Genomic DNA, 22,044 nt, shown 5'->3' with positions numbered 1-22,044 from the left:
TAACCCAATCAGATCTACCAGATCGCAGCAGCAAAATTTACTGGTAAAACCTGTTGTTAAAACAAAGTGTGGTGAAGCAGCTTTTAGCTACTATGCAGTACAGCTATGGAACCAACTCCCAGAGGACATCAAAAATGCTCCTGCTGTTGGCAGCTTCAAATCTAGACTAAAGACCAAGCTGTTCTCAGATGCTTTCTGCTAACTGATTAATATTGTCATCTTTACATGTTTTTAACTTTCTTAACTTTTACAGTCTCTGCATGTTTTAAACTTTAGCCTTTTTAACTTTTATTCTATTTTATTCTGCTGGTTTTTTTTACTGAACTTTTACTTCATTTTATTATTTTATTTCTACTATTGTTTAATTCTTATTATTTTTCTTCCCCATTTATTTTATGTAATTTTATTTTCTATTGTTTACTGTTTTGCTTTTACTTCTGTAAAGCACATTGAACTGCCACTGTGTATGAAATGTGCTATATAAATAAACTTGCCTTGCCTTGCCATCATCGCTGTCAGGCCATTATGCCATTCTCAGTGATCAGGACAACGACATCCTGGCACCCTGTCCCACCACTCAGCAGGAGTAGGAGCAGGACAGTAGCTCAGAGTCAAGGTGTGTTTCAGTGCTCAAACTGTTGGGCTATTTATTTGGGATTTTTTACAATGTAATAAAATGCATTATTCCCTTATAATCATGTTTTATTATTTGACGTTTGCATGGTAAATTAACATATACTCAAATAAAAACAGCAAATGAGGTGGTCGTCTTCCCTTCTACAATGCTACACACTACATGATCAGTTCCTTGGTTCCTCCCCAATATATATACCCAGAGTCTTGCCCCTCGTGTCACGTGCGGGTCACATGCGCTGCGTGCAGGTCGCGTGTGCTGCGTGCAGGTTGCGTGTGCTGCGTGCACACCACACATAGGGGTAGAAAGTGAGATGTATTCTGTCTTGTGGGCCACACAAATAACAAGTGTGGAATACATGTGTAATACTTCTGAGGCACGTCACTCATACAATGACCGTGCGTCACTCATGCATCTTACTGTCATCACAAAAAGCCCCTACTAGCCATGCTGCTGACTTGGTTCAGGCGTACAAAAGGAGTATGGGTTCTGTACATAATGTATGTGTTCTTGATTTGTCGCAAGACCCGTAGAATTTGCATGTGCAGGACCAAGAGTCTCCCCATGGCAGTCTGCGACCTTCTATGGTGCTGAACACACGCAAATGTCATGCAAGTCTCAAGCACGGTTTTGCTAATTTTTTTTACCGTAGACCACCCGTAGCAGCCTGTATGTCGAGTTGTGAGTGAAGCTTTAGATTAGTGATGCTTAGCAATGAAGGCTGAAGCTGTAGCCGATAGTGAAAGCTGAAGCTGTAGCCGATGGTGAAGGCCAAGACTATAGTGGTGGTGGTTAGCAGTGAAGACTGAAGCTGTAGTTGGTTGTAGTTAGCAATGAAGGCCAAAGCTACATAGTTTTTGGTGAAAGCTGAAGCTATAACAGATATCAGCAAGAGCAATAGCTACCAGTAACACAAAAGGCCTGCTTTACAGTTTCAGAAATCGTCACCAGATTTCCACTCACCCACCAACACAGCATGGTTGACCCAAGCCAATTCTAATTATAATTACTGTCTCTGCAGATGGTGGCTATTCCCTGAGACTGAGTCCAAATAAGCTGGCTCAAACAGTACAGACCATGAGCAGCACAAGCAATTCAGAGTAAAAAAAAATATATATATATCCCAGGAAATCAGATATAAACTTCGACAAAATGGGTTTATATTCCATTCCATGAACTCCAGACTCAATAAAAGATACTTTAAAAGTGAATAATCAAAAGATTAAAAAAAAATCAAAACCAACAACAACAAAAAAACATCAAACAATGACCAAAAATGTAGGACAAGACAAAATTGCTGCCATCTTGGAGGAATGAAACCGTAAGAGGAAGTAAGGAAAATGAGACTCTTAACTCAGACATTCAAGTGTTTACTGAATGATTAATTAATGAAAGATTAATTAAGTATTACAAATACCTAGGTCCTGCTAGGGCATATGATACTCCCCCACCCCCAACTCTAGGATCAAAGACACTGTTTAAATCCATAAAGAATTACATAAATTGTGTATGTATAACAGTAAATATATATCTATAGTACAAATCACATTTATATATTATCTGTACCAAGATAAAGTATACAGTATTTCATGTCAAACTTTGATTTATTTTGAATGAAACAAAAAACAACAAACAAACAAGCAGGAAAAAGGTAACTTGGGAGCATCAGATGAAATGTTCCCTCTTTTCTGTATTTTATGTTTAGCTGAAGCAGGCACTTTATTGTTGGTGACAACTGATTGGGAAAACTGGCAAAGCGTTACAGTTGTGTTGCTATTAAATCTAAGGAATTGGTCTGAGTCAGTGCCACATCCATGCAATGAGGGTTAACGTTTAGAACCTTAGAGGGATCTGTCTCTTGAAATCTTTAACCATCTAATGTGACACATTTTGGTATGTCTCATGTTGCCATCCTTTATACATTTTAATTTTATTTCTCTTTTCAAGTTCCAGCATGAAGTTGTATTCAGCACCCCCTCTGTGTGCGGTTGTGTTCATACTTTGACGATATACTTTATCATAGTAATGGTACCATCTTCCATCAGTCCTTGCCCCAAATCCAAAGACATTCACCTGTGACAGAAAAAGACAATTATTGATTTAAAACCCATGATTTCAAAGCATACTAAAGAGGGTGGCATGGTGGTGCAGCAGTTAGTATTGCTGCCTCACAGCTCCATTGTCCCAGCTTTGATTCTGAGCTCAGGTTATTGTCTGTTTGGACTTCCTGGCCAGGTTCTCTCCTGTGCAATGTCCATTACTATTGCATCTCAAACAAACAATTGAAATATCATGAAAAAGTTCTTTTTTCCATAATTTAATTGAAAAAGATAAACTTTCATATATTCTATATTCATTACACATAAAGTGAAATATTTCAAGCTTTTTTGTTTTAATTTTGATGATTATGGCTTATAACTAATTAAAATCAGAAATTCAGTGTCTCAAATTATTAGAATATTTCCAAAGTTCAATCAAAAAAGATTTTCCAACACAGAAATATCCAACTTCTGAAAAATATGTTCACTTTCACAGTCAGTACTTGACTGGGGCTCCTTTACCATGAATTACTGCATCAGTGCAGTGTGGCATGGAGGTGATCAACCTGTGGCACTGCTGAGGTGTTATTGAAGCCTAGGTTGCTTTGATCATGGCCTTCAGCTCATCTGTGTTTTGGGGTCGGGTGTTTCTCATCTTCCTCTTGACAATAGCCCAGAGATTCTCTCTGGGGATCGTCAGGCGAGTTGGCTGGCCAATCAAGCACAGTAATATCATGGTCAGCAAACCATTTGGTAGAAGTTTTGGCACTGTGGGCAGATGCTAAGCCCTGCTGGAAAAAGAAATCAGCATCTCCATAAAGCTTGTCAGCATGAACCATGAAGTGCTCTAAAATCTCCTGGTAGATGGCTGTGTTGACTTTGGACTTGAGGAAACCCAGTGGACCAGCACCAGCAGATGATACGGGACCCCAAATCATCACAGACTGTGGAAACTTCACAATGGACTTCAAAAACATTGGATCCTGTACCTCTCCACTCTTCCTCCAGACTCTGGGACCTTGACTGCCAATGAAATTTAAATTTTACTTTCATCTGAAAAGAGGACTTTGGACCACTGAGCAACAGTCTGGTTCTTTCTCTACTTAGCTCAGGAAAGATGTCTCTGACATTGTCTCTGGTTCAGGAGTGGCTTGATATTAGAAATGTGAAAGTTGTAACCCCTTTCCTGAAGAATTCTGTGTGTGGTGGCTCTTGATGCATTGATATCAGCCTCAGTCCACTCCTTGTGAAGATCTCCAAAGTTCTTGAATTGACTTTTCTTGACAATCCTCTCCAGGCTGTGGCCATTCCTGTTGCTTGTGCACCTTTTCCAACCAGCCTTTCCAGCAATGACCTTCGGTGGCTTACCCTCTTTGTGGAGAGTGTTGATGATTGTCTTCTGGACAATTGTCAAATCAGCAGTCCTCCCAATGATTGCAGTTGTGTGGACTGAACAAGATCAAGAGATGCATGGTATTTCTTCTGTTTTACTCAAATTTGAAATGAAATACTCGTATTTAGAGATTTTTAATCTTATTTTTTGCACTGTAGAAAATAATTATCAAAAATTAAAATAGAAAAAAGATTGAAACATTTTAAATTTGTGCAATTGTGCAATGAGTCTAGAATATATTAAAAGTTCACTTTTTAAATAACTGATGGAAAATATTGAACTTTATGATATTCTAATTGTTTGAGATGTACTAGTCAGGATTCCACTCAATTCTGTGGTTTACTCTGATAGGCCCCTTAAATAATACTTTATGAAGCACATTTTGCTTGTAATACCATAGTGTATTGAGGTAAAAGTCTACTGTGGCAGCGGGGGCGTGGTCAAGCATCAGTCTGTGACTGGAGGGCGCAGTCAGTGAAGGTAAGTGGCAGAATCACTACACCTGAGGTCAATTAACCTGTGTTTGTGTGTCTTCCCCAGCAGTGGTGGCTGGTAGTCTGTCAAACAGGGTAGGCTGGTCGGTTACGATATTTCCAGATTTTAAAAGAAAAAAGAAAAAACATCAATTTTGCCCATACTCTTGCCTCTGATCTGGCCGATTGTTGGCAGGGTCACAAACTGTGAAATAACAGGTTCTTTTGGCCCATTAGTCTACTGTCCAATATACATGATGGTGGTGTTGGGGGGGGTATATTTTGTATTTTAAAATTGTGGCATGTTGTTTAAAAATTGATTATTATTGAAAGCAGCTCTTTGTCAGGAACCTCAGCAGTAACAGCAGAGTCTTCCGGAAACCACTGACCTTGGGGAGCCAAACATAGAGCTGGGTGCCACACATTTCATTCAATGACACTTTCCCTATATTTTACTTATTTTGACTGAGAAATGTTTTATTGACAATTTTGATAACCCTTCACTTTTAATCCAGGCCTGTAGTGTGAAATGTTCTCGGCTGTGTTTTTGTTTAAAAATGTTTTCCAAATTGTAGCAGTGTTTAATTCATATCCAGAAAAATATATATTCCAATATAATAATAATAATAATAATAATAATTTCAACTTATATAGCGCCTTTCAAGAAACCCAAGGGCGCTTTACAATTATAGACAAAGAAAAAAATAATAACAATAAAAAATAATAAATAAATAAATGAATAAATAATAAAAAATAAAAAGTCCACCAAGTAGGAGTCAGGATGTAATTCCAGTGGTGTAGCAGCCACAGTCCCACCAAAAGGCGCATGAAAACGAGTCCCACATCTCCAGCATAGCCGCCGTGACACCGTCAGCCACATCGCTCAAACACCACGCCGTGGATCCACAAAGCGAGCAGAGAAGCTCCGCCACGCAGAGCGCTGGTGTGTCCCAAACCGCCTGCACAGCCGCCGCGACACCACCGAGCAACATCGCTCGGAACATCACGCCAAGCATTAAAGCGCAGAGCACTGAACAACCACGAATGTTAAATGAGCAGCGCGCTCACTGCAGTCCATAGCTGGGAGCGCAGGCATCGCCCACAGCGAATCAAGGCCTAGAGGGAACCGATGCCCAAAACTGGGTCCGGAGCTACACCACAACCGGCGGACAAAACACTCAAACAAACATCAAACTACACAAACATACAGAAAAATAAATAAATAAATAAAATGAAAATTGAAAAAGAAATAAAATAAAAATAAAAAACTCTGGTGAGAAGCGGCAGCCAGAATGCGCACGACGTATATATACTCAGCATAAACATTTTAAATAGATTCTATATTTTTGGTCCATCCATGACATATTACTAAAGTAGCCTATTTACTGTTGTTGATGTGGGTCACTTGCTGTTAGCCAATTCACTTTCTCGTACCAGGAGAGCTGAAAGGAACGAGTATTATTCCTTACCTTTTTCACCAAGTCAATTTGAGGCGTTGGTCTACCCTGCTCTTTAATTTAAATTTTTTCCTCGAAAGGAAGACTGGCAAATGGCTTCGCCAAAATTAAATCAGCAATGCTTGGCATCCGTGTGCAGCTTTCTTGCTAGCTGACTAGCCCCCTCAAGTTCAAGTTCAGTCACTCAAATAAATGAAATTTCTGGAACTAAGATCGCAAACTTGACAACACTATATTTACACTTTATTTACAATGAAAATATATACAAACTAAAAAAGCTGGTAGAAACCGTATGTAATGAATGAAATCGAAATGTAAGCTGATCTCTTACAATACACCACAGCACTTGCGAATCCGCATGGGACTGAACTGAAATTCACCGCTGCCTGTCTACAGTTGAAACGAGCTGTCAATCAAAGAAAATATCCGGCTGCTTTCACCAATCACCAGTCTCCTCACAGAAACTGCCATGTCCCTCCCACTGTGAGGCTCGGAGTCCGTGGGCGGGCATTTTCGCAGTATTTGTCCAATAATCGTCTTGCATTTTGAGATTGACAAGCGCATAGCTCCCAAATGCCATTGAAGTCCACTGAGGCTGGGAGTCCGTGGGACTCCGTGGGCGGGCATTTTCGCAGTATTTGTCCAATAACCGTCTTGCATTTTTGGATTGAAAAGCGCATAGCTCCCAAATGCCATTGAAGTCCACTGAGGCTGGGCTGCATCGCGCTGTCACGAGGGGGAAAACTCACACACACATTAGGCGAACTAGGGAAAGTTATAACGGAATGATTTCACACTGTAGTTGGGTTGAGCACATATATTTCTATGATTCTGGATCTGAACTAGCAATGTTATAAGGTCGGCTATAACATAAGCCTAGCGCAATTCATCCTAAACGATGTTCATCATTTTTAGAGGAGGCTGAGCCTCCCTCGTTGTCTTAGAGCAATCGCCCGTGTTCCCCAGTGACCGCGCCCTATATAAGGAGGGAGAGAGAGGAGGAAGGGAGCTCTCTCCCAAACCAGACGACTAATGTGTATGTGTCTGGGTGACTGGGAGGGTGTGTGTTAAATGCTGAAAAGCTAAATCAAAGAGTTTTGACAACTCAGTTCTGGCCTGCCGTACTTCTGTGCTCCACCCACCTGCTCAAAGTCTTACATCTACACTGTAGCCCATCTGGATTCTGCAATTTTATTCCACTCTTGCTTGCAAAAATGCTCAAGATCTATCAAATTGCAAGGGGATCTCCAGTGTACAGCCCTCTTCAAGTTTTTTTTTTCCCCCACTGTCAGAGTGCAGGCACTTACAGATGTAATTGCAGGAAGAAGCAATGAACAAACAGTGTAGAGCCAAATCGAAAAGGAGAAATCATAGTCAGTAGGTGGGCAAGGGTTGGTCGATCAGCAAATAGAGTAATGTAGACAAAACCAGGAAGAAGAAATGTGAGAAGGATAGCGAGAGTTAAAATAATGAGAGATCAGGCAGAGAATACAAAGGCTTGGTATGGACTGGAAAAGCAGAATGATACTTCGCAATGAGGCAGAGTTTGAGAGGGGCTTAAAGTGCATATTCTGGACCAATTTCGTTTTTTTTTAAATCTGAAAGCATGTCCCTTTACACACTCATCCAGAAGGGTAATTTTGCACAAGGCCATCTGTATACAGGAGAAAAAAATAAAATAATATGCTTCTGGAAAAATCCCAAGGGAGTCTGGAGCCAGATTCGTGATGTTAGCTGTGGAACCGCCAGCAGGCTGTGCGAGCTTTGCACGGTTTCAGTGCACAGCCTGTGTAGACCAAGCGCTCCCATTTCTCTCTCATTGTCCGGTCTTTTTGAAATTAATGAGTATTAATCCCATCAAGATTGGTGTTGCTACACCCTCCTACGATACATCTGTTAACCATTTTAATAATTACATGATAACATTGAAGAAATTTGCAGAAAACCACCAGGTCGTTTTCTCATAAACAAACCAGCGCTGACATAGGATTCAGAAGGAGGCGTCCCGCACGCGACGTCACAAAAATCATATTTCCCAGGAAATCCAAATGCCAAGTTTTGTCAGAGGTAGACAAATTCGCCTCAAATGGCTTGATTTCAACTGAATTTTTCTGGTATTGCGCAAGGTAAAAAATTGCACAAAATGCAAAATGTGACAGATATTTGACCAAAGTTTAATATAAAATAAGGGAATTACATTAATCTTGTTCCTGAATTTACCCATGATATGCACTTTAAGTAGCATGGTGGTAATTGACCTAATGACAAACAGTTGAGTTCAGTACTCCGGTGACAGGGGGTGCTGTGGATCTTGGTCATTGTAGTCTTTGGTGGTCTTGTTTGTAGTTTGGTTAGCGCTGTTGGTTTCAGTGCTCCTACTGACAGAACCCTCCCCGAGGAGCTATACTTTTCTTGGGATGCCCTCTGCCCTTAGGTGTGGGTTTGTCAGGATTTTGAGCATGGAACTCCTGTTTCATCTGGGGCATCCTTAGCACATACCTAGCTTCTCTCTTCAGGCCCATAGCCTTCCCAATCTACCAGATATTCAATTTGGCCTGTTGTGCATCTGGAGCCGAGCAGTCAATTTATCTGGTAGATGGGTACTCCCTCCAAACTTAATGGTTGCGGTCATTGTAGTCTTTGGTGACCATGTTTGTAGTTTGGTTACCACTGTTGGTTTCCATGCTCCTACTGACACCCATGTTTCAAATGGATTTAACTCTGGGCTCTGAATGGACCATCTTTTTCTTCTGAAGTCATTCATTCGTTTATTTTACTTGGATCAGTGTTTCGTTTTTGAAAGTATTTATGCTGAAATAGTTTGGCATTTGGAGCCATGCATGATTCCTCAATCTTGACTAGAATTCTGGTCATTGAAGAGAAGCAGCTCTGTAGCATGATGCTGCCACCACCATGCTTCACTGGAAGTATGGTGTCCTTTGGGTAAAAAGCTGCCATGCTTTTAAGCCAAAAATAGAGAGTATTTTTTAGAATTATTCCTATCAAGTTCTTCCTTGATATCAGCAGACCATGATACGTGGCACATGGTGATTTGTGTGGGCTTGGATTTTAATTTTATATATTTTATGTGAGTAACGGCTTCTTTTTTGCCACACTGTTCTTTCACCCAGATATGAAGAATATGAGGGATTGTTGTACATGCAGGGAGTGACCAGTACTTGCCAGATATTCCTGCAGCTCTTTTAAAGTTGCTGTAGATGTTTTGAAAGAATTCCTCATCAATCCTTTCTTGTATTTTCAACCCATTTTGGAAGAACATTGCGTTCTTGCTAATATCACTGTGTTGCCCCATTTTCCTGACTTCATTTATACCCCACTCCTAGTCAGCACTTTTTGACAAAGCATTCTATCAATTTCCAATATGGCTTGTAAACATTTTTCTGTATTCATTTTTTTTCATTTTTACTGATGAAATATAACATAATTTGGTGTCCAGGGATCTCTCATGAAGACACTCTGGCAAATGTGCAGAACAACTATGGTAAAGTGGTGGTTTTACCTGGTCACAAATATGCAGGGCCAACACGAGTGTGAGGAAGCCAGTGGAAGGATATCTCCCATGTTCTCTTGACCAGTTCTTGTAGACATATCTCATGAACTCAGGACTCATGATCATCACCTATAACAACAACCAGGGAGGACATTGTCAAAAGAAAATGTATTGTTTTTTGATGTTTATACAATATGAATATTTTAATGCACCAGGCATTGAAACAGCACTAATCATAGTAAATCACTGACTGCTTTAATGAATCATTTAAGAGGCATATCATCTTATCATGGAAAAATTAGTTTTCAAGTAACCCCAGGCCAGATAATTATCAGCCTGTCCCAGTATTTAATTATGCTGAGTAGCATGACATTTAGTCTGGCTTGGGTAGCTCTAAACATTTAAGGAATTATTTGTCATTTTGTAATATGAAAAGCATTAAATGGGTTATTATTAAAGATGTTTACTCACCTTGTCTTTGTTTGCTTGTATTGTACGTTTAACATTGGTATATGTGCTAAAACAACACAACAAAAAAGTCATCATATCAAAACAAGAACCTGCTAGAGTAGCATGATGTACAGATCAGTTTCACTTCACAGCAGTTGTGTGCCCTCACCGTGTAATGTTTTTGGTGGTGAAGATACTAATGAGCCACTCCATGTCCAAAACTTTAAATGGCAGCAGCACCAGATGGGTGGAGTTGTCCAAGTCCATAGCACTCTCAGGGTACATGGCTCGGTGTGTGGTTTTCAATCCAACATCCCTCTCATAGCCTATAGTGGGACCGTGATTCATCCTATGTCATAATATAACACTTTGTCAAGGTTTTACATCTGTATGTACAAAAACTAATGGTCTTTCTGTTTATCAAAGTAGAGATAATGACAAATTTAGGTAAGCAGGTAAGTTGGTGTGTGGATGCATAAGAAGGTTGGGTTGATAGGTACTTTCTTTGGGTGGGGATGCAATTTGTAGGGTAGGTGGTTGGGTAGATCAGTGAGTGGGTTGGTAGGTAGAATAAGTAGATAGGAAAGCAGGCAAGTGGGTTGGGTAGATGGTTCAGTAGAAAGGTAAGGCGATCAGTGGGTGTGTTTTTTGGATGCATAAAAAGGTAGATCATGTGGGTGGGTCCATAGGAAGGTAGGATTAGTAAGTAGGTAGGTAATCATTGTAAGTTCTTAGATCAAACAGTGCAGCCTATTTGTTGGTACCTCAAATAGTGAAGACTTCAGCAGGGACAGAAGTAATGACTGCATTCATCATGAACAGTCTTGCACTCAAGTATCAATCAATGAACAGCTGATAACTTCAGTAAAATAGACTTCATGTTAAAACTCTCATGAATTTCCTGGTGACACAATTTCACATTTTTACCATATAGGAGGCAGTTATAGAAGTGAGCTATTTATATTCAAGCTATCCATTATTACCCAGATAAGGATGGGTTCCTCGTACAGTTTCTTTCTCATGTAATTTCAAGGAGTTTTTCCTTGTCACCGTCATTTCAGGCTTGCTTATTATGGATAAATTCATGAATTCTTATTTTAAATTTTATATCCAGAAGTTATCTTCCTGTGAAGCCATTTTGCGACAGGTGTCTATAATTAAAAGTGCTATACAAATGGAAGTCAATTCATGTCAACTTTATTTGTACAGCGCTTTTAACAGGCATTGTCAAAAAGCAGCTTTACAGAAAATTAAAACTTTAAACATATGAGCTAATTTTATCCCTAATAAATTTATTTATCCCTGATGAGCAAGCCTGAGGCAACAGTGCTAAGGAAACACTCTTTCACACAACATGAGGAAGAAACCTTGAGAGGAACCAAACTCAAAAGGGAGCCCATCCTCATCTGGGTGATAACAGATAGCATGATGAAAATAACTCACTTCTATAACTGCGTCCTATAAAGTCACCAAGTACAACTGCGCAACCAGGATATTCATTATAGTTTGAGCATGAAGTCTATTTTGCTAAAGTTATCAACTGTTCATATAGAGCATAAAATTGACTTGAATTGACAAGCACCTGATAATGAAGTCATGAGAATCTATTAGTTGACCATAATGGGATCCGATCAGGTTGTCCGAGTTGCCCACCACAGCGCAGGTTCTGCAGCGGTCAGGACCAGCATCATTGTAGTGCTCCTTATCAGGGAAGTGTAAGAATAGAGGCTGCACAACATCTCTGTATTTCATTTTATGGTATGGTTGTAGCTTCTGAGAAAATATAAAAGAGTGTCCTGCTTTAGTATTTGCATGGATATAGCAACCTCATTTAACCTTCTGTACTGCAGTAGAATTCGAGAACAATGCAGCATTTCACTAAGAAGAGCAAAGAAGTTCCTTTTGTCTTTTGTAAACAGAGTTATCCATCTATCTATCCATCCATCCATTATCTGTAGCTGCTTATCCTGTTCTACAGGGTTGCAGGCAAGCTGGAGCCTATCCAAGCTGATTATGGGCGAAAGGCAGGGTACACCCTGGACAAGTCACCAGGTCATCGCAGGGCTGACACAGAGACAAACAACCATTCACACCTACAGTCAATCTAGACCCACCAATTAGCCTAACCTTCATGTCTTTAGACTGTGGGGGAAACCGGAGCACCCGGAGGAAACCCATGCAGACATGGGAGAACATGCAAACTCCACACAGAAAGGCCCCTGTCGGCCGCTGGGCTCAAACCCAGGACCTTCATGCTGTGAGGTGACAGTGCTAACCACTACACCACTGTGCCGCCCCTATTTGTGATATTTTGTAAATAATTACACAGCGAGTTATTTATCAAACACTACTAAACCACATAGATCATAAGAAGTCGGCTGAGAAGTTCATAATTTCACCAACAAGATAAATCAAAAGATTATGATTTGTTTTCTCTCTCTCTCTCACTTGGGTTTGTGTTTCATGCTGGAAGGTGTACAGTGGTGCTTGAAAGTAGTGAACCCTTTAGAATTTTCTATATTTCTGCATAAATACAATCTAAAACATCATCAGATTGTCACACAAGTCCTAAAAGTAGATAAAGAGAACCCAGTTAAGCAAATGAGGCAAAAATATTACATTTGCTCATTTATTTATTGAGGAAAATGATCCAATATTACATATTTGTGAGTGGTAAAAGTATGTGAACCTTTACTTTCAATATCTGGTGTGACCCCCTTGTGCAGCAATAACTGCAACTAAATGTTTCCGGTAACTGATGATCTGTCCTGCACACCAGCTTGGAGGAATTTTAGCCCATTCCTCCGTACAGAACAGCTTCAACTCTGGGATGTTGGTGGGTTACCTCACATGAACTGCTCACTTCAGGTCCTTCCGCAACATTTCGATTGGATTAAGGTCAGGACATTGACTTGGCCATTCCAAAACATTAACTTTATTCTTCTTTAACCATTCTTTGGTAGAATGACTTGTGTGCTTAGGGTCCTTCTCTTGCTGCATGACCCACCTTCTCTTAAGATTCAGTTCATGGACAGAGGTCCTGACATTTTCCTTTTAAATTCGCTGGTATAATTCAGAATTAATTGTTCCATCAATAATGGCAAGCCATCCTAGCCCAGATGCAGCAAAACAGGCCCAAACCATAATACTACCACCACCAACATGTTTCACAGCTGGGATAAGGTATTTATGCTGGAATGCAGTGTTTTCCTTTCTCCAAACAGAACGCTTCTCATTTAAACCAAAAAGTTCTATTTTGGTCTCATCCATCCACAAAACATTTTTCCAATAGCCTTGTGGCTTGTCCACATGATCTTTAGCAAACTACAGATGAGTAGCAATGTTCTTTTTGAAGAGCAGTGGCTTTCTCCTTGCAAACCTGCCATGCACACCATTGTTGTTCAGTGTTCTCCTGATGGTGGACTCATGAACATGAACATTAGCCAATGTGAGAGAGGCCTTCAGTTGCTTAGAAGTTACCCTGAGGTCCTTTGTGACCTCCCCGACTATTACACACCTTGCTCTTAGAGTGATCTTTGTTGGCCGACCACTCCTGGGGAGGGTAACAATGGTTTTGAATTTACTCCATTTGTACACAGTCTGTCTGACTGTGGATTGGTGGAGGCCAAACTCTTTAGAGATGGTTTTGTAACCTTTTCCAGCCTGATGAGCATCAACGACGCTTTTTCTGAGGTCCTCAGAAATCTCCTTTGTTCATGCCATGATACACTTCCACAAACATGTGTTGAAGATCAGACTTTGATAGATCCCTGTTAGTTAAATAAAACAGGGTGCCCACTCACACCCGATTGTCATCCCATTGATTAAAAACACCTGACTCTAATTTCACTTTCAAATTAACTGCTAATCCTAGGGGTTCACATACTTTTGCCACTCATGGATATGTAATATTGGATCATATTCCTCAATAAATAAATGACCAAGTATAATATTTTTGTCTGAGCACCTCTCAGGTGCTCAGACTGGGGACTCCATTGTTCTACTGGGGGACTTCAACACTCATGGGGGCGACGACAGTGACAGCTGGAGGGGCGCAATTGGGAGGAACAGCCTCCCCAATCTGAACCCGAGTGGTGCTTTGTTATTGGACTTCTGTGCTAGTCATGGTTTGTCCATAACAAACACCATGTTCGAGCATAGGGGTGTCCATAAGGCACCAGGACACCTTTGGTCGGAGGTCGATGATCGACTTTGTTGTCGTTTCATCTGAACTCTGGCCCTATATCTTGGACACTTGGGTGAAGAGAGGGGCTGAGCTGTCAACTGATCACCACCTGGTGGTGAGTTGGATCTGCTGGCAGAGGAAGAAGCCGGACAGACCTGGCAGGCACAAACGTATGGTGAGGGTCTGCTGGGAATGTCTGGCCGAGCACTCTTTCGGGGAGGTCTTTAACTCCCACCTCCAGGACAGCTTCTCCCAGCTTCCGAGGGAGGCGGGGGACATTGAGTCTGAGTGGACCATGTTCTCTGCTTCCATTGTTGACGCGGCTGTTCGGAGCCGTGGCCACAAGGTCTCCGGTGCCTATCATGGTGGCAATCCCCGAACCTGGTGGTGGACACCGGAAGTAAGGGATGCCATCAAGCTGAAGGAGGTGTCCTATCGGGCCATGTTCACCTCCGGGATTCCTGAGGCAGCTGATGGGTATTGGCAGGCCAGGCGTGCCGCAGCTCGGGCAGTGGTGGAGGCAAAAACTCGGAACTTGGAGGAGTTCGGTGAGGCCATGGAGGAGGACTATTGATCGGCCTCAAAGAAATTCTGGCAAACTGTCCTGCACCTGAGGAGGGGGAAGCAGTACTCTGCCAACACTTTACAGTGCGGGTGGGGAGCTGTTGACCTCAACTGGGGATATTGTCGGGCGGCAGAAGGAATACTTTGAGGATCTCCTCAATCCCACTGTCATGTCTTCCATTGAGGAAGCAGCGGCTGATGACTCAGAGGTAGACTCGTCCATTACCCAAGCTGAAGTCACTGAGGTGGTTTGCAAGCTCCTCAGTGGCAAGGCACTGTGGGGTGGATGAGATCCGCCCTGAGTATTTCAAGTTTCTGTATATTGTGGGGCTGTCTTGGCTGACACACCTCTGCAACATCGCGTGGCGGTTGGGGACAGTGCCTCTGGAGTGGCAGACTGTGGTGGTGGTCCCTTTTTTTAAGAAAGGGGACTGGAGAGGACTTCCGGTCTGCTTCTCTACTCCCTCACGCTGCTGCTCCGCAGAAATGGGAGATATACCCAAGAGAGACATTTGGAGATTTCCAAATTTGTTTGGAGAATTTGGGAGAAATTTGTTGGAAATTTGTTGGAGATGTATCACATTCTTCAACATAGATGTGCCAGAAAGTTCCAGGTTTACATTACCCAGGCAACGCTGGGGAAATGGACAACAAAGAACGACGAGAGCTGTGTCGCTAAATTTGAAGCCAAAACACCGCAGCGGGATCCCTTAGTGGAGCCCTCGCTGGTCGCCCTCCCCTTACTGTTAGGCACCATATCCAGGATTAATACAAGGAAAGGGGGAACATGGAAGATGATATTTTTACTATGTCCACATTTAAGGAACTATTAGACCATCAGAAAGGGTGATTCACAAATATGATCGAGCTTCAAGAGAAAAACTTTCGAACTTTCCTAGAAACAATCCTGAAATCAACAAACAAGAGACTTGACTGCCTTGTTAAGGAAGTACAAGAAATAAGAGATAGCTTCCAGTACTCTCAGAAGGACATAGAAGAAGGGAAATCATCAAGCTCACAGCAAGAACAGAGGATTAAGGAAATTGAAACACAACTCTCCCAACTCAAGGCTGACTCTACAACAAGTGTCAACTAAATGGATTATCTAGAGAACCAATCAAGATGCAACAATCTCCTCATCGATGGAATTCCCGACTCAAAGGAGGAAAGCTGGGAGGAAAGCGAACAAAAAGTAAGAGATATACTCAAGGAGAAGCTCAAATTAGACCCACACAAAATTGAGATTGAATGGGCACATAGAAATGGCAGGTTCCAGCAAGGTGGAAGTCCACGACCTATTGTCACCAAGCTCCTAAGGTATAAGGATAGACTGTCGATCTTGCAGAGAGCAAAAAACTTGAAAGAACAGGTATCTATATCAATGAAGATTTTTCTGATGTTGTTCGCCAGAAACGAAAGAACCTCCTACCTGAGATGCGGTCAGCAAGAGAGTGTGGAAACATTGAATTCCTCAGATATGACTGCCTTGTCGTCCATCCTCCCAAACCCCTTTTCCACCAAATCAGTTCCAGGGCTGGTTCAGGGCCAGTGCTGGTGCTGGTTCACAACTCGTTCAACTTGCGAGCCAGCTGAGAACCAGTTTGCTTTTCCATAGCTCGCGGTGCTAAGGGAAGACGCGTCATTACATCGCTGTATACGTCAGTTACGTCACTGTATACGTCATTACGTCGCTGTATATGTCAGTTACGTCGCTACATTTGCATAAACCTTGGCATGAATATTGAAGCAAAAACAACATGGAAGAAGCAGCAGCAGCAACAACAACAATAATAATAATGGCTGACTTCGCGTTTGTACAGCTGCTGCTTCTTGTCGCTTAAAAATGGCGATCTTTCGCGGTCTTGTTATTGTTGTCGGTCTTAACAACTCCGCCCCCCCCCCGCTGATGTAAGCGGTTCTTTCCTCTGGCCCAGCAGAGAGTTGGTGCTAGCTTGGAACCGTTTTTTCTGGCCCCAGAGCCAGTTCTTTGTCAGTGGAAACAGAAAACCCGGTTCCAAACTAAGCACTGGCCCTGAACCAGCCCTGGAACTGCTTTGGTGGAAAAGGGGCACCAGAGGCCCACCCAGAAGTGCTAATGCTTAAGATGTCTAGTCGCAACAAAATGGTTACAGCATCACTTTTTAGTATATTACCTGAAACAAACTATGGACCATACCTGTCAACCCTCCCGTTTTTCCCGGGAAATCCCTTATTTTGACTTATTTCCCGCTGTCTTCCCGTTTTTTTATTTTCCCGAAAATATCCCGTATTTTCACATTATATAAAAGTCCCGTATTTTCACAATATAAAAAAGTCGGTAGGTCCAGAATTCATGACGCGCCTCTATCAGGAGTTTACAGCAGGAAGTCGGCCATGAATTCACGTCCCCGCCCTCTCAGGCATCAGTAATTACAGAACTACATCCGGAGGTGAGGCTGAGCAAGTGATTAGGTCCAGTGTTGCCAGATTGGGTGGTTTCCCGCCCAAGTTGGGAGGTTTCAAGTGCATTTTGGCGGGTTTTGAACATATTTTGGGCTGGAAAACGTCAGCAGTATCTGGCAACACTGATTAGGTCTGAGGTGAAGATGGCGATGCTAATAGCTAAGAAAAACATTAGCCTCTCTTTCTTTGATGATTTCAACAAGTGCGTGGCTGGAATGTTCCCAGACTCTTCCATCGCAAAGAAATTTTCCATGGGGAAAACGAAAGCCTCCCAAATAATCAAAGGTAAACTACACATGTTTACATTAAGTATGTCCTGGCTAAGACCTCATAAATAGCCTAGTGTAAACTAATTGGTGTATTAACTGTTTTATCCACTCATTGTCTATTTTATTTTCTATCTGAAACTTACCCATTTTAAATCACTCTTGGTTTAATATTTTATATTACTCTTTATCTCTTTATTACTCTATCCATCTAGTGTTCCGAAGCCATGACTATGGTAAAACCATAATAAACTGCAATGGAATTGAATTTATTGATTGGTTATATAATGACCTTTCTTATTTTAACATAAGATACGTATTTTAGCCCTTAATTTGGGAAATAACTGGTACCACTGAAAGCAAATAAAAATAAATGTATAGTTTATTCACAAATGCACTCTATAAACCATAAGCATATTGAGTTTGGGTCTTGGCTATCACCAACATGCACCAGAGTACAGGAAATCACAAATACTAGATAGAAAATTGCCCCCCATTCAACTACACACCCACTTTTGGTGAAGGGTATGACTTTCAGAAATTTTCCCTTATTTTGAGTTAAAAATCTGGGAAATATCCCTTTTTTTCAAACCTCAAAGTTGACAGGTATGCTATGGACCCTATAACTTCACAGCAACGAACAATGTCTTGTCCTAAGTGCAAGAAAGTAGTTCACTCCCATAATAATGCAACAATTTGCTCCTGCTGTATGAAAATATTTCATAAGAAATGTACCCCAGTTACCAAGTTGAATCAGAAGCACTGGACAACATGGATCTGTAAGTACTATAGTGATCTTTTTCCCTATCCACATATGGAGGATAGCGAATTATGCATGCACTTAAATAACTTCAATAGTACAATGTATAATCATGAAGATTGTAACTTGATTTTTAATCCCTTCATGCTTGACACTGAAAAGGAAACAAGCTTCACTGACAGCTGGGATCCCGATTTAAATTTTTATAGTAACATCTTAGATTCAAATATGGATACTCCATGTGAATGCGAGTCTGAAAATTCGTTTAACACCTTGTGTACGAAGCAAGGTCATGATACTCACGCTTTCTCAACTTTACATCTAAATATCAGAAGTCTTCCTCAAAATCATGACAATTTAATTCACTATCTATCTACCCTTAATCATGAATTCTCTATCATTGGGCTATCTGAAACATGGCTTAATCAAAGTACATCACAACTTTATGACTTTCCAAACGATACCTTAGCGCATTGTTGTAGATCAAACAGAGTTGGTGGGGGAGTATCTCTTCTTATCCGAGAAAATATAGAGTTCATACAAAGGGACGATCTAACTATACATACATATGAGGAAAATGTAGAATCCTTTTTTATAGAACTTCCAGCATTCTCCTCTCCCACTGTAAAAAATTTGATATTAGGATGTGTATACCGACCGCCTGACACTGATATTAAGGACTTTACTAGTCATCTTGCAACAACATTAGACGCAATAAATAAGGAAGGAAAAACATGTTTACTTCTTGGTGATTTTAATATAGATCTGCTCAAAAATGAAAGTCGTACACTAACTGCTGATTTTCTAAATATGTTGTTCTCGTGCAATATTTATTCCACCATCTCAAAACCAACAAGAACAACTAATAAATCAACTACCTTAATAGACAATATCATAAACTTGTTGACTGAATCGTACACATCAGGCATGCTTGTAATAGATATTTCTGACCATTTTCCTATATTTTACATCATAAAGTGTAAAAGTAGAGTGAATAAAACTAAAAATCAGAAAAGTCGTTCATGCAAATTTACAAGTTCTAATATTACTAAATTCAAAAATCTATTAGTGGCAGAAACGTGGGACAACTTGTACAATCACACAAACGCAAATGATGCCTCCAATCATTTTATTCATGTCTTCACTTCTCTTTTTGAAAGATGTTTCCCTATCATTACTCATTCCAGATGTAATGTAGACAGAAACAAACCTTGGTTCACTCCTGCTCTACACAAATCATCCATTAAGAAAAATAAATTGTATAAAAAATACCTAAAAAATTCTAATCCAACTTCTTTTCAGATTTACAAAACATACAGAAACAAATTCAACACATTAATTCGGAGATCCAAAAGAAATTATTATCATAAAAAAAATAAAGATACAACAAATAACATAAGCAATGCATGGAAATTGATAAACGAGCTTCTCAATAAAAAAAAGAAGTCGAATGTTCTTCCTAGTAAACTTTATGAAGGTACATCTGAAATATCCAACCTGCAAGAGATAGTCAATAGTTTCAACAACGTTTTTAATATTGGACCCTCCCTAGCAAAAAAAAAAATTGACAAGAGTGATTTTTCTCCTTTATCTTTCATTGGTGCCATCTATCCATCTTTTAGCTCCTTTGAAATACCTACTGTATCCGAAATGCAAAACATTATTTGTCATCTTAAGAATTCAGCTCCAGGTAATGATGAATTAAGCACCTCTTTAATAAAGCAAGTCAGCATCACAATATTAGAGCCCCTCACGCATATTTTTAAAATGTCTTTGGAGACTGGTATAGTCCCAAATGATTTAAAGATAGTAAAAGTCATACCTCTTTAAATCTGGAGACCCCTGTTTATTGTCAAATTACCGGCCAATATCTATTTTGCCAGTCTTTTCAAAGGTTCTTGAGAAATTAGTATACAAAAGAATTTCGCAACATCTGGAAGAGAATAGCATCCATCACAAACAGCAACACGGATTCCAAAAACATCACTCAATGTACATGACCCTCTTGAATTTAGTAGATAAAATCACCTTGGCTATAGAAAAGAATGAATTCACCATTGGAGTTTTTTTGGATCTATCGAAGGCCTTCAATACGGTGGACCATGAAATATTGATGGAGAAACTTAACTGTTATGGTTTTCATGGCTATCTTTTCGCCTGGTTAAAAGATTACTTATCAAATAGAAAACAGCATGTTTCCAATAATATCTATTCTTCAAATACAAAACCAATCTTCTGTGGCGTTCCACAAGGTTCTATTCTGGGTCCCCTGTTATTTCTCATCTATATCAATGACTTAGCTTATGTATCTCATAAAATATATGCACTATTATTTGCAGATGACACTAACTTATTTACATCACACTCAAATCTTGATATATTTGTCAGTAGAATGAATTGTGAATTAGATAAAATAAACAAATGGTTCCAAGCAAATAAATTGTCCTTAAATGTTAAGAAAACAAATATTTTATTATTTTTACGGGGAAGAATAAAAAGTACAATAAAGAAAATGTAAAAATAGCTATTAACAACATATCCATTGATCAAGTAATGTGCACACATTTTTTAGGTGTCACCATTGATGAAAAACTTACTTCAAAAAAACATATCGACCTTATTTGCCAAAAAATTTATAAAAACATAGGTATCATCAGAAAAATTGCAAATCTACTATCTTCGAAAACATTCATCATACGATACTATAGTTTGATATATCCCTATCTAGCATATTGTAACATAGTATGGGCTAGTACATACTCTACTTCACTAAAGCCACTACTCCTTCAAAAACGCTTTGTCCGGATCGTTTCAAATGTCTCATACACATTCCCTTCCGCATCACTGTTTAGTAATTTAAAAGTAATAACTGTATATGATATAAACAAGCTACAAATTTATCTTTTTGCTCCATAAAATAATTAACTATAGTTCTTCTATACCAAATCAATTTAAGGGTCTTTTTAACTACAACTCAGATTTTCATCAATAAAGTACAAAGCAGAGGAAAAATTTGAAACAGATCCAAGTAAAAACCCAGCAACGAATGTTCTCCATGATGTTCAGGTGCCCACAAATTTGGAATAGTTTAAATCGGAATTTACAGCTCTGCAAATCATTATCCATCTTAAAGAACATGCTAAAAAATTCTCTACTACACAACCAGTCATTTACCTAATTTCTTGTTCATTGTTTTTTTTTTTATTCTTCCTTATATCTTGGTTGTATTTCTTAAGTTGGATTTTTTGTTATTATTTGTTTATTATTTATCAAATTGATATAATTTGCTTGTTAACTTAGTTGCTAAATTTTCACTAGTCATTTTTTGTTATTTCTTTTCTTATTACTTTTGTTAACTTACTTAATATTAGTTATTATCTATTTATTTGTTATCATTTAGTTTTGGTTATTAGTTGTTTTACTCTTTTGTTTTATCACATTTAGTTATTATAATTAATCTGTTGTAATACTAAGAAACATGGGGAAGGACTTTTATAGACCTTATTGGTCTCCACCTTCCCCAGCACAATCCAAATGTATTTTGTTTTTATTTGTGTGAAATAAAGAAGAAAAAAAAAGTCTGCACCAATTATAGTGTAATCACACTTCTCAGCCTCCCAGGGAAGGTTTACTCCAGGGTACTGGAGAGGAGAATTCGGACGATAGCCAAATCTCGGATCCAGGAGGAACAATACGGTTTTCATCCTGGTCGTGGAACACTGGACCAGCTCTATACCATTCATAGGGTGATCGAGTGGGGTTCATGGGAGTTTGCCCAACCAGTCCACATGTGCTTTGTGGATCTGGAGAAGGCATTCGACCATGTCCCTCATGGTATTCTGTGGGGGGTGCTTCAGGAGTATGGGGTT

At 39.9% G+C, this 22,044-nt stretch overlaps 1 protein-coding gene across 1 annotated transcript in view; it reads right to left on the bottom strand.

Annotated features, from left to right (window-relative positions):
- Positions 1 to 863: 863 nt before the first annotated feature.
- LOC132870716 (CMP-N-acetylneuraminate-beta-galactosamide-alpha-2,3-sialyltransferase 1-like) overlaps positions 864 to 22,044 on the bottom strand; it is a 96,615-nt gene continuing 75,434 nt past the window's right edge. Inside the window, exons 2-7 of the mRNA XM_060904510.1 lie at positions 11,540 to 11,730; positions 9,979 to 10,024; positions 9,517 to 9,636; positions 2,635 to 2,707; positions 1,282 to 1,507; positions 864 to 912 (exon numbers count right to left, since the gene is read on the bottom strand). Coding sequence (XP_060760493.1) covers positions 864 to 912; positions 1,282 to 1,507; positions 2,635 to 2,707; positions 9,517 to 9,636; positions 9,979 to 10,024; positions 11,540 to 11,730 — 705 coding nt within the window. The remainder of the gene's footprint in view (positions 913 to 1,281; positions 1,508 to 2,634; positions 2,708 to 9,516; positions 9,637 to 9,978; positions 10,025 to 11,539; positions 11,731 to 22,044) is intronic.

Source organism: Neoarius graeffei, chromosome 2 (genome assembly GCF_027579695.1).
Source record: "Neoarius graeffei isolate fNeoGra1 chromosome 2, fNeoGra1.pri, whole genome shotgun sequence".
In the NCBI taxonomy this organism is placed as follows: domain Eukaryota; kingdom Metazoa; phylum Chordata; class Actinopteri; order Siluriformes; family Ariidae; genus Neoarius; species Neoarius graeffei.
Note: the sequence above shows the minus strand (reverse complement) of the source record. Positions and strands in the feature narration are given on the sequence as shown.